The sequence below is a fragment of the Tympanuchus pallidicinctus genome, unplaced genomic scaffold, assembly GCF_026119805.1.
Source record: "Tympanuchus pallidicinctus isolate F22 unplaced genomic scaffold, pur_lepc_1.0 scaffold11, whole genome shotgun sequence".
NCBI lineage: Eukaryota > Metazoa > Chordata > Aves > Galliformes > Phasianidae > Tympanuchus > Tympanuchus pallidicinctus.
This window is the reverse complement of record NW_026294627.1, coordinates 13,339,097-13,355,262: the sequence shown is the minus strand read 5'-3', so window position 1 is coordinate 13,355,262 and position 16,166 is coordinate 13,339,097. Positions and strand designations below refer to the sequence as shown.

The window sequence follows — 16,166 nt, the reverse complement described above, 5'->3', positions numbered from 1 at the left end:
AGGTTGAAACTTCCCACCGATGTTGTGTTATGTTGTCGCTGTGCAACAGATGGCAGCAGAGGGACAGTCTGACAAAATGGCACCTGAGGTGGGAGTGCCTATGTAGCAAAGGTGTCTCCCAGTTCCTTCATGTGGAAAACATGGCACCCATTGACATTCACTGACACTTGCTGAATGTCTGTGGAGGCCAAGCAGTCGGTGTGAGCACAGTGAGGTGGCACGTGGTGCGTTTCAGCTGTGGTGACAGCAGCAGTGGGTCACCTGCACCTGTGAAGGCTTTTAGGGAATGGCATGCAGGCTGTTGTTCATAGCTGGTGAAAATGCAGAGCTTGTGGTGGTCTTTGTATCTGCTGTCTTTGTACTGAGTCCTACGTAAGTGATACAGTGAGTGCCAAGTATGTGGATGTATCCTTTGGAATTGTTTTGGAAACTCCAGAGACAATCATTTTTTATGGAAGCTTTCTTGAAAAACTTCTGACATTTTGGTTTGAAAATGATTTTTTTTTTTTTTAAAGTGGAAAAGGAACACTATTTTTTTTTAAACTCGTTTACTGCAGTAGCCACCTGATCATTTCCTATTTTTCCATCAGAAAGCTTTCTACTTCTGAAGTTGAGAAATAGTTTGTGTATTAATAAGAGCCTCTTCCAAATGAATTTTTGCCTTGCATTTTTTTTTTGTAAGGTACAATATACTTCTACAATTTATATTTAAAACTTTTCAAAGTTATATTTAGACAAGAGTTTGTCTTCTGAAGGATGTTTTCAGCTCTAGTAACTGCTTTAATCTTCAGAATAATCATGCCTGGCACATCTGATGTATTGGATTCATCTTTGTTCATAATACACGCCTTTGAATTTCCCTTGGGTGGAGCACTTCACCATTTTTATTATCTTTTTTTAAAAAAACTTCTGAAGTTAAGGATTACTGTCTTGTGTGCCTTGTCAGTTCTCTGGAATATCAAATCTAAAGATGTCATGGTCGGTCTCTGTGTCCTGTGTCAGGACACTCCGAACAAAAAAACCCAGACTGACAAACCCTGTAGGTGCTGACTTCAGTGTGTTACACCTTAATGTTTGTCCTCAGCATTATCTCATGTTGTGTAAATGGGAGCCGATTGGAATTTATTGCCCTGGTGGCTTTACCTGACTTCTTTGTACTGGTTACCTGCTTGCCATACATAGAACACTTCTTTTGCATCTGTCATCCATTTAAGTTGGAAGTACATCCTGCTCTATTCCCCTCATTCTATAGTCTTTCTTCATCTTCTTGTACTTGTCTTTTTTCATCTAGAGATGCACAGCCTTTTTCCCTGTTGCAGTTAATCACCTCTTTTCTCCTGGTCCTTCCCAGGAGAGAGAAAACAACTGTTCTGAAAAAGTGTATGCAAAGTGCTCCTCTTCTCCATCCTTATTTGAGCCAGGTCAGCCTTGGACAGCTTAATTTGCAGTGCCAAAAGTGAGGTCTGCCTTTGGTGGTACAGAAGTGGAAAGTTCAGTATATCTAGACAGTTTTTTTCTCCACATCTTCTACCTCTGTGTGCCTATTCCTGTGAAATATAAGCTGTTTGAGCCTGCATACTCCAGAACTTTCTGTTTTGATTGGGGTTTCTGGAACAGGCTTTTGTTAGGGAGGAATGGCACATGTAAAGTAGATGCATCAGTTGGACAGTGGAAGGTAGCTTCAAATTGAGATTAATAAGGTTGCTTATACGACTTGACAAAGGCTGTCCTAATATCACCAGAGTTAGTGATGTCCCCTTTTTGCTCTAATTTCATCATCTCTTCCCTAAATATCTTTGTTGTCTAGTGTAATCAAGAAGCTCTCACATTTTTATTTTTTATTCCTTTTTTTTTAATTATTTTTTTTTTTTTTGTTCCAGAAAGTTAAGTGCTTATTTTTCTTAACAATGTTCAGAACAACAGATGTTTTTCAGGAGTACACCATTGGATTGGTTGTATAAATTAATTTAATATTCTCTGTTGAAGTATTCAGAAGCATTGTGTTCCTTTTGGGAATGAGGTTTTATGAGAAAGAACCAAGAATAGAAGATTAATTCTTTTTAGAAAAACATGTTTACTCTGGACTTGACTGGTTGGATACATTTTCAATATCCTGTTCATTTTCACTGTGTGTAATGTAATAGTACCTTCTTATAATTAAAATAAACACACAAAAAGAAAATAATTTGTTCTTTAATCTTTAGGGTTTAAATTGTTTATTTAATGTGGGATTAGGTGTTTCTTTTGTTTTTTGTCTGTTTTTTAACCTCTGTTTTAAAGTCTATCTTAAAACCTGTTACAGGCCTCAAGTCATCAAGAAGATGAGCAAGTGATCCTTGTCAGAACAGATCAGAGTGGAAGGGCATGGCCTGTGACTGCATCAACTGAGCCACAGGAGCCTAAAGAAGGACGGAGAAAGAGGAAGATGGTAAGTTTTATAGAAGCGAGTATTAAGGAGTATAATTCAAAAATGATTTTGTAGATGCACTTGTATGATGCAATAGTCAATGTGAGTGTCTTATCAGAATGTCAATAGGTAGTTAAAAGTTCCCTTCAGATGATGATTGTAATTAAGTGATAGAGTACATATTTATTAAGTGTATATTAAGTTTATTTTCAGATTTACATTTCCCTGTGGACCACTCTAAGGCTTATTTAAATGTATTATCAAATGTCTTTTTTTCTCTTTTTCAAATTCTTACAGTCTCTTAGCTAAGTAGTTTATGTTACATATTATTTGTAAATAGTAAAGTCTAGCAGAGCTGAATACTTCTAAGATAGTGTCCATGACTAATTTCCCTTTTTTCCTGATAAAAAATGCTGCTGATGGTAAGAAAAGTTATGACCTAACCTTAACAGGAAAGTGTTTGGAGTGCATGAATCTTGGAAGCTGGAGCAGCATTTTATCATTTGCATATTTGCTTGCCAATGGTAAACTATTTGATCTTGGGGCTGGGGGAGCATCCAGTACCTCTATATTTCTAGCATGTACTTGATTGGTAAGACAGATCAGTTTGCAATAGTGCTATGAAGGAGTGAAATATACAGGGGATAAGGAATTATTTGTAATCCTCCTATTTGTTTTGTCTTGGAAAGATGCCACCTTTGGCATATGGTTAATAACCATATCCTACCATATCCTTTTTCAGTATTTAGCTTAGTTCTGCTCGGAAGGGCAAACTGTTTCTTTGTGCACTCTAAGATGGTGGAGCTATCACATTTATACAAATTTATACACGTTAATACAAATTTTCAGTAGTGTTTGTAATTGCTTGTTTGTTTGTTTGTTTTAAACTACAGTTTAAAAACAGATAATGGAAATTATTGTTTAAAATATTCCATCTTTGTGAACTGATGAGCTGTTTTAGTGAATTATTCTGCATCTTTCCAGAGTAGTAAGCTCTGTCAGCCTGAGGATATAAGAGATGTAGGCAGTATTTTTACCTAGGCATACTGAAACAACTGAAGAAAATGAAAAACTCTCCTTTCCTTAGGTCAAATGAAGTAGCAAGTGCAGTTGTTTCAGATATGTTTAGCTTGATCCCTCATTCTTTAAACTTGCTGAAATTATTGGGGGTCTGAATTTCATACTTGATCTTTCTCACTAGATTAATATTTATTTTCATTGTTTGTTTCCAGGTCACGACTCATGTAGATAAAGAAAGAGTAAGATATTTTCAGGATGATGACAGTATGAGCCTTCAGGATTTAGTCAAAAATGAGAAAATGAGAACAGCAGAAGATCAGAATGCACTGTTCATGCGTATGGCATCAAAGGTAAGGCAAGGGTTTATGAGCATTTTACAGTCAGAAGTGTTGAGAAGGCAATAGAGTCTCACTGTGCTAGGTTTGTTGCTTTGATGTTCTCAAGTTGTGGAAACGTGTGTGCATGCAGGACATACGATGGTTCAGTTCCTTCATGAGCTGATCGTTCTGCCTGTTTCTTTTAAACTTCTGAGATAGCACACTTCTCTGAGTGTGCTGTATGTTAATTTTTTTTAATTGCACAGCAAAGTCTGTTTTCCCCAAATTAATGATGAATACGAGCAGCATTTTCTTAGTGCTTAGAATCCAGGGGAGTACCATAAAAGTGGTTTTGTATTTGGTTGGTGTTATTTTATTTTCTCATTCTTATGGTGTTACTTGAAAGAGTCAGATAATGTCCAGTAGAAAATATTTAATCTGTTGTGATAAACCTTCTGGCAGGAAGTTCTTCTGGAGAGGTTATCAGAGCTTTAGATAGTACTGTGGTTTATGCATCTAATTCAGCTGCTTCTGCTACCTCTCATTCTGTCCCACTAGCATCCTGACATGGGGGGAGTGGGCGAAATGCCCTTACGATCCAGTTTTAAATAGATGTGTTGGTGAAAAAAATGACTTGTTTTGTCTCCTTCTTCACCCTCCCTGCCAAAAAACCCACCTAATATATAAAACTTTTGCTTGAAAACCCTTCTACTTGTGCAAGATGTTACTTACAATACATGTCATCACCATGCAAATGTGGAAAAGTGAATGAAAATATAAGGACACGGTAGAACTTCATACTGTTCTCATATGCTAATAAGAATAGCAAAGAGAAATAGTCAGTGTATAACTCAAAAAGCTTATTATTTGTATTATCTTCTCTCCTTTAATTATTTTCTTTAGATAAGGTATCTTTCATGAGAAATGGTGGTGCTTTGCGTGTTTATGAAAAAAGAATACATATGTAGCTGGATTTTAAAATAAATGGTTCAAATCTGAGTATTGAAGGTAAATTCCTAAATCAGTATTGAAACTGAAATTACCATTAACATGCTTAATTTGCTGTGTGTTTTGTCTGATGCCTTCACATGACTGCTTCCACAAAGTAGTTCACAGGCTTGCTTAAATTTTTGTGGACTGATATTTTCATGTCTCTGAAAAGAATAACCAGACTAATTCATTTTTGCTGAGTTTGGTATCAGTAGAACTCCCTCTTCGGAGCTCCTGAAGATGCTATCAGATCTTAGTCTTAATGGTGATTGCTCCCAAAGCCAGAAATATTCATTTGTTTGGATTCTTCTGAATGCACCTAAAAGACCATTTGGACTTCTCTGAGAAATGTGTGTATCTGTTTTTTTTTTCTTTCTTCTTTTTTTAAAAGTATTATTTGGCAAAAGAAGGTGATGATAGTGCCTTCTAATAGGATACAAGCACCACAGCAATAGCAAGTAAAAAAGAAGGGAAATTGGTAATTAGAAGGGGTGAGCCAACAACAGCCCAAGCAGAGTACAGTCTCTATCCAGAGAGATGCTGCTCCCTCAGCTTCTAACCCATTAATGAAGGTGAGGAGGGATGCATCCAAGCTCCAGCCCTTCGAGTCACTCACATGCATTGCTTACACCAGAGCTCTCTGGGTTAGCCACACCTTTTCACCTGCTGTTCAACTGCTGGTTCAGGCTATGACCTGGAAATTCTGCTGCAGAGAAGATGCTTGCAGGCTGTTAAGAAATTCCAGCACTAAATGTTAACTGCAAATACAGGCCACTGACAAAACAGTTTAAGGGGAGAATACATGTCATCCCTCCCTGGGCTCCATCAGGAGAGGGGTGGTCAGCAGGGACAGGGAGGTGATTGTCCCTCTCTACTCGGCTCTTGTGAGGCCCCATCTGGAGTACTGTGTCCAGGTGTGGAGCCCTCAGTACAAGAAAGACATAGAGATCTTGGAAAGGGTCCAGAGGAGGGCGACTAAGATGATCAGGGGGCTGGAGCACCTCCCCTATGAGGACAGGCTGAGGGAGTTGGGCTTGTTCAGCCTGGAGAAGAGAAGGCTGCGGGGTGACCTCATTGCAGCCTATCAATACCTGAAGGGAACCTACACCCAGGAGGGGAGTAAACTCTTCAAAAGGGCTGACAACAGCAGGACTAGGGGAAATGGATCCAAGTTGAAGGAGGGAAGATTTAGGTTGGATGTTAGGGGGAAGTTCTTCACAAGGAGAGTAGTTAGGCCCTGGAACGGGCTGCCCAGGGAGGTTGTGGATGCCCCGTCCTTGGACGTGTTCAAGGCCAGGTTGGACGGGGTCCTGGGCAACCTGATCTGAATGTGTATGTTTGGTGGCCCTGCTAGGCAGGGGGGTTGGAACTACATGATCCTTGAGGTCCCTTCCAACCCAGGTGATTCTGTGATTCTGTGATTCTGTAATACCTTCCCAAAATGGGATAAAACTTTTATTATAAATAAGTCTAAGTATGGATGAACAGAAAAGTAAAGTGCTTGCCACATGTAGGTAAGAGGAATGGAAAAGAGCCTGAGCCCAGCAAGCTGTGGAAGTAAGCTTCGATAAGAAAGATTGAAAAAGGATCTTGAGGAAATTACATTGACTCAATATTTTGAGTCTGCTAAAGTAAAAAAAAAATCAGGGATTAAACTCACTGGATGCTGCCTGCAGAAATGTTATGTTAAAAAGGAACCCATCAAGGTGTAAATAGAGCTTTTAGGAAAGGTACCTGCTTGAGAGAAGAACTAGTGAAGTACTTGCATTTGAAGAGCAATTGAGGGAACTGGGGCTATTTAGCTTGAGAAAGAGGAGGTTGAGGGGGGGCCACTCGCTCCTACAGCTACCTGAGAAGAAGCTGCAGTGAGAAAGGTGTCGGTCTCTTTTCTCAGGCATTTTCTCAGGTGGCAAGTGATAGGACATGAGGAAAAAGCCTCAAGTTGCACCAGGAGAGGTTTGGAATGGATATCATGAACAATTTATTCATGGTTAGAAAGGTTAGGCATTGAAGAGGGCTGCCTGTGGAAGTGGTAGAGTCGTGATTCCTGGATGTATTTTAAGAGATTGTGGATGTGGAATTTAGGAGCGTGGTTTAGTGGTGGACTTGATCTTGAAGGCCTTTTCCAACCTAGATGTCCTTGTTTCTAGTGTTAACTATAAATGCTTACAACTACAAAGAGTTTCCTTTGCATGAGGGAATAAATTCATGGAGAATAAATGATTAACTGTCTCAGTAGTATCAGTGAAATGGAATTTAGTTATTTAAAAATCCTTCATTTTAAAACCAAACTTGAGCTCGAGAGGAATAATGACAAAGGACTAAAACCAAGTGGTCCTCACTCAAGTGATCTGGAAACAGTCAGACATAACGTTGGTGAATGAGGAATTGCTGAGTGCAGCCTTTATTCATCCATGGTGCTGAGGACCAAAGGATGGCAACAGCAATTGCATTCTTTAAATAGAAAAGAGAAGGCAGGAATAAATATTTAATTTTTATTATAAAAGGAGGTTAGTGGTGGGCTCCATAGTAGTCTCTTCTGTTCAACATGCACAGAAACCATCTGGAAGGAGGGATACTTCTGACATTTTGTTATTGTTACATAGTTATTCAAGTTGTTAAAACTAAAGCTCACTGTAAAAAACTGAGGAATTCAAAACAAAAAGCATTTTAGAGCTTACATCTGAACTGCTCCTTGAGATTCACTTCAGAAAGTCACTGGAGGGAAGTATGTATTTGAGTGGTGTGAGTCATCTGTCCTATTTTGAGTGCCTGCTGAATGATTTTATGGGTATAAAAGGAATTAAGAAAATTAGCTCAGGCACACAAGATTGCGCTGTAGACCTCTAAAATACAGAGAAAGAGATCCCATCATAGGTGTTTGGACAGCTCATTCAGATGAAGGTCAGGACTGATGCATGTAGAGTGGTGATAGTCGTAGACTCATTAAGGTTGGAAAAGACCACTAAGATCATCCGGCCCAACTGTCAACTCATCGCAACCATGCCCTCTAAACCTTACTGCCACGTTTATTCTTTTCTGGAATGCCTCTGGGGACGATGACTCCATGGGCAGCCCGTTCCAATGCCTCACCTCTCTTTCTGAGAAGAAATTTTTTCTAACATCTAACCTGTACCTCCCTTACTACAACTTAAGTCATTACCTCTCATCATAAATGAATGATGAAGCTGGGTGAAACTCAGCTGTGCATGTAACACCGTAGGCTGTTACTGTTTCATTCGAGAATAGTTGTGAGCCTGCAGACTCCATCTCAGCACCAGTGTGACTGAAAAGATAAACACAATTTAGGGGATTTTGAAAGATGGGAATTTATGAACAACTTAAAGCGTGTAATACTACTATAGTGTACTGGTGATGTTCCCATACTTGAAGGATACTCAAGTCTGGTCAAAGGCACAGAGTGGTGGGCATTTGAATAATACCTAACATTTTTTCAGCTTGGGTGGGGAGAAGGCGACTGGTATGTATGTAAAAAGAAGTGACAATTAATATAAAAATTGTCATAGAAAGCAACTGCTTCTATATCAAATCATGCTTAACATGATGGAGGTTTTCATTCAAGCAGTAAATGAAGGAAACTGTAGAACTTGTAGAGCACAAGATACTTTGGGGGCTGTTACTGTGAGCAGGAGGAGAGAGGATATGGCAATTGTAAACTGCAGTTTCATTGGTAATTATTGAATATGGAAATACGAATACAGGATTTCCACATGCTGAGAGAGTTCTCCTTCGCATTAGGAGAATTGCTGAGAGCTGCAGATTTGTAGCAGGAGTGTCAGTTGTAGGAGTTTTTCTCCAAACATTTTATCTATTGCTGGAGATCGATTTTTGCAATGTAAAATAGTCTGTGCAGTGCAGTGTACAGCTGAGTTCAGTGTTTTTCGTTCTATTTTTTTATTTGTTCATTTGTTTTAGGATAATATTTCTTAGTAATGTTTGAAGAGTGCTTCCTGGTTTATGTATCTGGGTTTTTTTTTTTTAGGTTTTTTTTTTGGTTTATGATGGCTCTAAAGTTTGCAGTGACTTTGGATCAGCTGTACTGTGGTTCTTTTTTCTTACTAAACAAAGAGGCACTACTTCACGTGGTTTTGTTAGAATGAGCTTCATGCAGTCTTAGAATCATAGAATCACCAAGGTTGGAAAAGACCTCCAAGATCATCCAGTCCAACCGTCCACTTATCACCAGTATTTCCCACTACACCATGTCTCTCAGTACAACATCTCCATGTTCCTTCATGACTTGCTCTTGGCTAAGTCTTTTAAGGGAAGATTGAGATCTGTTGTGTAATTTCATTCATCTTACTGGCTAAATGAGCTAGAGCAGGTGCTCGAAGTACATCTTCATGTCAGTTACTGCTCAAGGTGAAGTTATGCTTTCTGCTGTATAAGTGTACAATTGCAATGTTCTTTTAGTTGTCTAAATCATAATTCATGGTGCCTATGACCTGCAGTACCGTGCAATCTCACATGTAAGTTTCAAAGATTATTGTTTCTGGTTGGTTTTTGTAAACAAGGAGCATTATACATTCTAGTTTTTCTCCTCTGTTAAGTTCTGAAATGGTTTAATCATTTCTGTATAGCTTATCTCCACAAAATGTGATGATTTTCACCCGGCGACAATTGTGTCTTTATCTTAAATTAACTGACTGTAGGCATACTCAGTTTTCCATATCTTTAGGTAGAACGTGTTCTTGGCAGCATTATGAGGTCAGCGTTAGGATGAAGAGTGGGTTTGTGTATTTACTTTATAAGCCCGTACTTCACTGTACATCTGTGTTGTTATCTGGGAGCTCAGTGAGACAGTCTTCAAAAAATCTTGCGTCTCTCCTATGTCAATTGAGCAAGGAGCTTTTATGTTCAGCAGGAACTCCAGCATCCAACCATCTGTTGTCAGTTTTGGTATGATGGCATGGTATTCTTCTTTGACACATATAAATTATTTTCTTCTTGTGGGCAGAAAACATATCCATAGAGATGAATCTGCCATCTTTCAAAAGAACAATGGGAGGAAACTGCTGAAGGTCTGCAAATGACATCCTGCATAGGATGGGAGAAAGGAGATCCTATCTGTTAAAAATCTGCTGAGTAATTTCATTCATCTTACCCATCAGATCTGCTTTTGTTGGGTTATTGTTGTGATTTCTTATATGTGACTACTCAGATAGAGGAAGTTAGTGCTACAGACAAGACAGCTGCTTTTGGAGAGTGAGGACAGGGTGCATTTTTGCTACAATCCCATTAGAAAATGATGATCAATATGACATTACTTCATGCCTCACTTCTGTTCAGCTTCACAGACTAAATATCTGTTGTGCTCAAACCATATTTGTCCTAACAAATCTATCCACCCATAAAGTCTCCCTTTTTCAGGAGCTCCCCAAGATCAGACAAAAGAGGAATGCCAAGTCCGTGCTGGTTGTTTTAAATTAAGATGAAAAGCAAATTCCAGTGTATCAGTTTGCCTTTGCTTTCTTCATATTGTAGAACTGGATCTAAAACTCTTGTTCTTTGCATTTTCTTGCCCTGCTACTTTTTGGTTTTTGTTTGCAGCAGGTTAGCACGGACTTCAGTTCTCTTGGTTTGTAAATACAACCTCTGCCACAGCTGTCCTGTGCATGCTAATACGTTAAACTTAGAAACGTAATGAAAAATCCCCATATCTTTTATTTTCAGTGGTGAAGAAGTTTTTTTTTTTTTTTTTTTTTAGAGTAACTGGAATAGAATACACAACACTAATCTTTTCCATAGGTGTAGAAAAGCAGGCCTTAAAATGTGACTCTTTCAAATTTGACTGCACTGCCAAAGAAAACCGAAAGTTTGAAGTTGATGTATTTCTGCTTTTTACTTTCTTCAGCAAGGAAAGCAGATTTGCGTCTTACTGCTTCTTACTGACTAAAGGATACAAAAAAGCTAAAAAAAATTAAATAAATGGGAAAGTATTTTTGTTACTGACAGTTTGATAATACGAAATATGTGTGAAGTATTCAGTTCTTACTACTGTTAGCTTTAAGCAACTTCTCTGTAGTTCCTTCTGCCCTTGACTGTTATAAGTAGTTCAATTTTCCCAAATTCATGCTGTTAAAACGTACGTAATCCTTTCATTTCATCAATAGATGCTTGTGGGTGTATGGAGACTGATTTCTGGAACAGTGCCTCAATAGAAATTACCTTTTATTTGGATGCAGAAATTCTACTCTGGATTTTTTTTTTGCTTTTTGATTAAGTTTTACTAAAAGCAAGTAAGAAAGATTAATTTGTATTGCTCATCAGACCATTTCAATTTTGGCCATGAACTGATTTTATTTAAAAGTCTCTGCAGTAGTTTGTATAACATGAATTTAAATGCTTAAGACATTTATTTAAAGTACAAAATGGCATTAGTAATGCTGCCTTCATTTACAGATTTACTGAAGAAATGTGCTGATATTATAGATTTCCAAAAAGGGAATTTGCCTTTCCTTGGTTTGGATCTGTAAAATGGCAAATTGCTTTCAGGCTCATTATTTTCTCTTGCTGAGCAAACCTGTCTATTGTACCTATTTGCATTTTCATCATCATAAATAAAAATAACAGTCTGCAAGTGCCTTACAAGGTAAACTGAAAGAATGCAGGATGCTTCTGCTGTTAGGTAACAAATTTGTTCTTTCTTCACCTGGGGCAGCCCTTGTAGGGCAGTGTTAACAGGCATGATCACATCCTTACAAAACTCTGTGCGTTGTTGCTTTTTATATTCACTTGAAGATGTAAGCATGCATGTGGTGTAGTGTAGAAAAATTAGTACAGAAAACCAAGAGAAAAAATTCCATTTGTCTTGTTCTGTGTTCCACTAGGCTTGGTTGAATGCAGTAAGCAGCTTTCTGTGTGTATTGCATAGGCACTGAGTTAAAACTGTTCAGTGGAACTGAATCCAAGTTGTGAGAGCTAGGTTAGAAAAGAAAACCTGGGAAAATGAGGAACCCTGTAGATGCAGCACATGCTAAACATCTGTGTAAATGTTTTGTGTTCTTTATGATTTATGCTAAGGATACCAGATAAAGTAATAGTGAAGAGACCTCATTGTGGCCTTCCAGTATTTGAAGGAAGCGTGTAAACAGGAGGGGGAATGGATGTTTACAAGGGTGGGTAGTGATAGCAGGAGGGGGAATGGTTTTTAAACTGAGATGAGGGGGTTTAGGTTAGATATTAGGAGGATGTTTTTTACCCAGAGGGTGGTGACACACTGGAACAGGTTGCCCAAAGAGGCTGTGGATGCCCCATCCCTGGAGGCATTCAGGGCAAGGCTGGATGTGGCTCTGGGCAGCCTGGTCTGGTGGTTGGCGACCCTGCACACAGCAGGGGGTTGAAGCTAAGTGACCATTGTGGTCCTTTTCAACCCAGGCCATTCTGTGATTCTGTGGAGACTTGTAGAGGACAGCCTGTTTTGTGCCTTAAAGTTGAAGACATGGATAACTGTAGGGTTACATGCTCATCACTTGTACTTCAGAACACTGCATTCTGAGGTTGAAGGTATTTTGTTTTGCTTACATTTCATTTCACTGGCTTGAAGATAAAGTTTTATCTGTCTTGATATGTGATTGTAGCAAAATATGCAGTTTTCATTTCAGATAGCTGAAACAAGGAGTGTGCTCCCTCACCATTGAACAGCAGTCAGTTGTTTGCTTCTTGCTTGGCTTTCCATTGCTCAGAGATGGCCCGAACTGCCTTACTCATCACAATTGCTCGTAATTCTCCTGCCAGCAACACAGACCTCAAAAATTCTGTGTTGATATGTAAGAAGTCTTTGATGCTCTGTGTTTACCATGTTATTTTACTAGAAAGAGAAATTTGGGAAATGCCTGTATGTGGCATTGTTTGTTGAATTAAACCTGCAAACTCAGTTTCTGTGGTTATAGGAAGGTTGGAATTACACTAACAAAATTAACGTGATGAAGTTTTTTCTTAATAAAGCTTGAGCAAATACACTTTGAGATGAGATAGACTTATTTCTATGGTGATTTTGTTGTAAACAGTGTGTTTAAATTTAAGTGTGGTGACATGTTCTTATGTCACTCAGGTTTATATTCCCAAATAATAGTTTATTCTTTTTTGCAGCTTCCCAAAATATATTATGAGTGCAGCATTCCACAAATATTAACTCTGTCATTTAAAGTTGAAGACGTCAGCGTTGCCATGGCAATTTAAAATCAAACTGATACATTTTATACAATCTATAGAGGTTTTTTTGCAGATTTTCCAAGCAGATGCACTTTTATTAGCTTACATGGAAGTTACTTTAAATATGACTGTGTCAAAGAAAACAACAGAAGCAGAAGTTCAACACTTAGATACAAAATAGAACAAGAAAATAAGCTGAAAATAAATCAGAAAAATGCAGGTATATTTTGCTACCATGCTAATTGCATTTAATGGAATTAGAGAAAATTTCAGAGGAAATCTGAAGAGGAGAAGGTGCAATCAGTGTATAATGTAGGAGTAATCCCTGTTGATCAGGAGTTCTGTGACTTGAGGTTTACTTTCAAATGGTATTAGATCCTTTAGTAGGGCTTTCTTTCCACAGTGTGCACCCAAAGAGCAAGCATTACCAGCAGAGGGAGAGATAAGAGGCACAGCACACTTCAGATTGAAAATGGAGGCTGCCAGCAGCGTGTAAGACTCCAGGGGTTTTACTGTAGCAATAAGAAAAACAGAATCAATATAAAATTAAACTGGCATACAGTTCCAGTTTTCTGAACATGTGTTGGCAGAAAAATGAGGCTAAACCTGGAGTGAGCTGAGTACAGATCTGTGAGAGTTACTTTCATAAACAGCCCCATGCCAAGATGCCTACTGGCTTCAATAATGTAAAAATGAAAAAAAGACCCAAATGTTGCATGAAATTAATATTATATAAGGAAATTATTTATGTAATATAGTAATTAACATAAATAGTAAGACTATGTTAAAGGAGATTTCATCAACAAATGCAGTACAACACTGTAACTTTTCCATCTCAAATCATTCTCATTTGTGCATTGTCAGATGTTAATATTTTCTTGAGTTCCTGTACTGAATAATCACATATCTCTCTCTCTCTCTGTCTTTTTTATTTTATTTTTTTTCCTGGGAGTCTGCCACGTTTACACTGTAGTATAGCCATCTAAATGAAAGTCCAGTGGATGATTTCTGTGTTCTCCTGCATTAAATTTGGGTATCTTTCCTGATTATTCCTAAACATTTGTATAGTGCAGACCTTTCATTGGCCAGGGTGAGCAGAATAATTATGCTGTCTCTATTGGTTAAGCCCAAACTGCACCTGGCTTTGGAAAACAGATCCTCTGTCAGATAGATGGAAGAAAATTCACAATTGCATGCCATGAATTGTGACTGTGTCGTTTTGCCTGGTGGTAGGAGGTGAAAGCTGCCTGTGTATTCTCTGGGTAATTGTTACTTGCCAAAGGAGAAGGAAAAATTGGAAAGTAGAGTGCACCTATGAGGGAAGGATGTGGCCCATGGGATCAAAAAAGCAAAGTGATATGGGAAACAAAAGACGAGGGAGTGACAAGATGCTCTCTCTTATGAGGGTGTCAGATTAGCTCTACTTTTTTGGCCATTGTCTGGTAGAAACAACAGTGTGAGGTGTGTTGTCGTTATGGGTGTCTGAATATTAACTTAGAGCTGGTCAGTGATATTCCTAGGACATCCAAACTTAAAGTGCTACATAAGTGGTTGCCAATTTCTCTGTGCAGCACAAAATACAACATGTCTGCATAGGTAGCATCAGGCCTGGCTTGGGAACTAAATGCACAACTTGCAGGATGCATTGACTCCCACGTTTAACAGATGTAAAACGTCACTTATTGCAGCACAGGGACCAGCAACACCTCGGTATGGTTTCTCCTTTGAATTTGTACTAGCTGTGTGTTTTGCACGGAAGAACATATTTATGAAATAAATCAGTTTTTAAATCGTTACTTTCTTCCCTTCTGGCATTTAGTAGAACACTGTCTTCTTGTTCTTTCAATTCCCCAGTAACTTGCTCAGAGTTCTATTACAGCCAAGTAATGCAATTGACAAAGCATACCAGACACCTTATAATAAGAGTTGAAATTTTTGGAGAGAGAATTTCCATTTTCTTCCCGAATAACTTTTTTTTATAAGCTAATATACAGAATAGTATTGGAGGAATACTATCTATTGTGCTGTAGTAGCAGTTGCATTTTATTGTATTTTAGTGCTGTCATGTAAGTGTTTCTCATCTGCAGCATTTTGGGGGAAAAACATTTTTAAGGAATTATGCCCTTAAGTAAAGAAAAACAGACATTTTTAACTGCTAATGGCAGAGGATGTGTTGATGATGTTCATTGCTACTATTGCAATATTAAGAACTAAATATAATTTTTGTTTGTTTTTGTGACGTTTTAAGGCAGCAAAAGCATTGCTGATTGGTTGTGCTGGCAGAAACTTGTAGCATGTCTTATTTCAGTAGGAATACACAACTCTTGCTGGATGATAGTTTTACCTGTCTTTAAGTTTCTGACTTCGGTTAGAGGGACGTTGTTATAATAGAGGATTTGCAAAGAAATTGTTATTCCATTCATGATACTTTTTTCCAGGTGAAAATGTATCCCATTTTAACACTCTTGTAAAATTATCTAAAGGATGTGATAAAATATGACAAGAAATGAAGATCCAGGGGCAGGGTGACTGTGTGTAACTGGGTCTCTGTCTCAGAACTGCAGAATACGGCACTGTGCATTGGTGTTTGTGAATACAGGTCTTGTAATCTTGTTAAATGTGTGACAAAGGGAAATAATAATAGTAATAACAACCCTTCCTCCTTGTCTGTTCTTTGACAAGTGAAAGCTATATTGCTTAAGGAGCTTACTAATTGTGAGGCTTTTTTTCATTGCACAAGCCAGCTGAAATAACTTTTTTCTTAGATCCTGTTTGTTTCAAATGCTTAATATCTGAAACAAAGGTGTTGGTTTCTTGAACAGCCTTGAGTTCCTTAGTGTTTTCTGTTATTGTAGTGGGATCTGTAGTAATATTTCAGTGTATGTCCTGGCAGCCAAAAAGGCCAGCAAGGCTCAGAAAGGATCTGATAAATGTCTATAAATATCTAAAGGGAAGTAGGAGGCAAATGGGTGAAGCCAGGCTCTTCTTGGTGGTGTGTAGTGATAGGACACGGAGTGGAAATATATGTCACCTGTGTGACATATTGTAGGGAACCTGCTTTGGCAGGGAGGTTGGACTTGATGATCTCTTGAAGTCTCTTCCAGCCCCTGAGATTCTGTGATCCTTGTTCGTCCCTTCCAACTATGATTCTGTGATTCGTTATCCTGTTGTTGCTGGTAAAGACTCTGTGATAGAGGTGCTCTGAAACTGATCAGTAATGCTCTCTCTAAATGTCCCTTTACTACGGCTTCTTTCAC

At 38.4% G+C, this 16,166-nt stretch overlaps 1 protein-coding gene across 1 annotated transcript in view; it reads left to right on the top strand.

Annotated features, from left to right (window-relative positions):
* Positions 1 to 16,166, top strand: part of CWF19L2 (CWF19 like cell cycle control factor 2) — a 62,389-nt gene that overhangs the window by 31,856 nt on the left and 14,367 nt on the right. The window contains exons 11-12 of the mRNA XM_052671234.1: positions 2,303 to 2,428; positions 3,640 to 3,777. Of these exons, the coding sequence (XP_052527194.1) occupies positions 2,303 to 2,428; positions 3,640 to 3,777 (264 nt within the window). The remainder of the gene's footprint in view (positions 1 to 2,302; positions 2,429 to 3,639; positions 3,778 to 16,166) is intronic.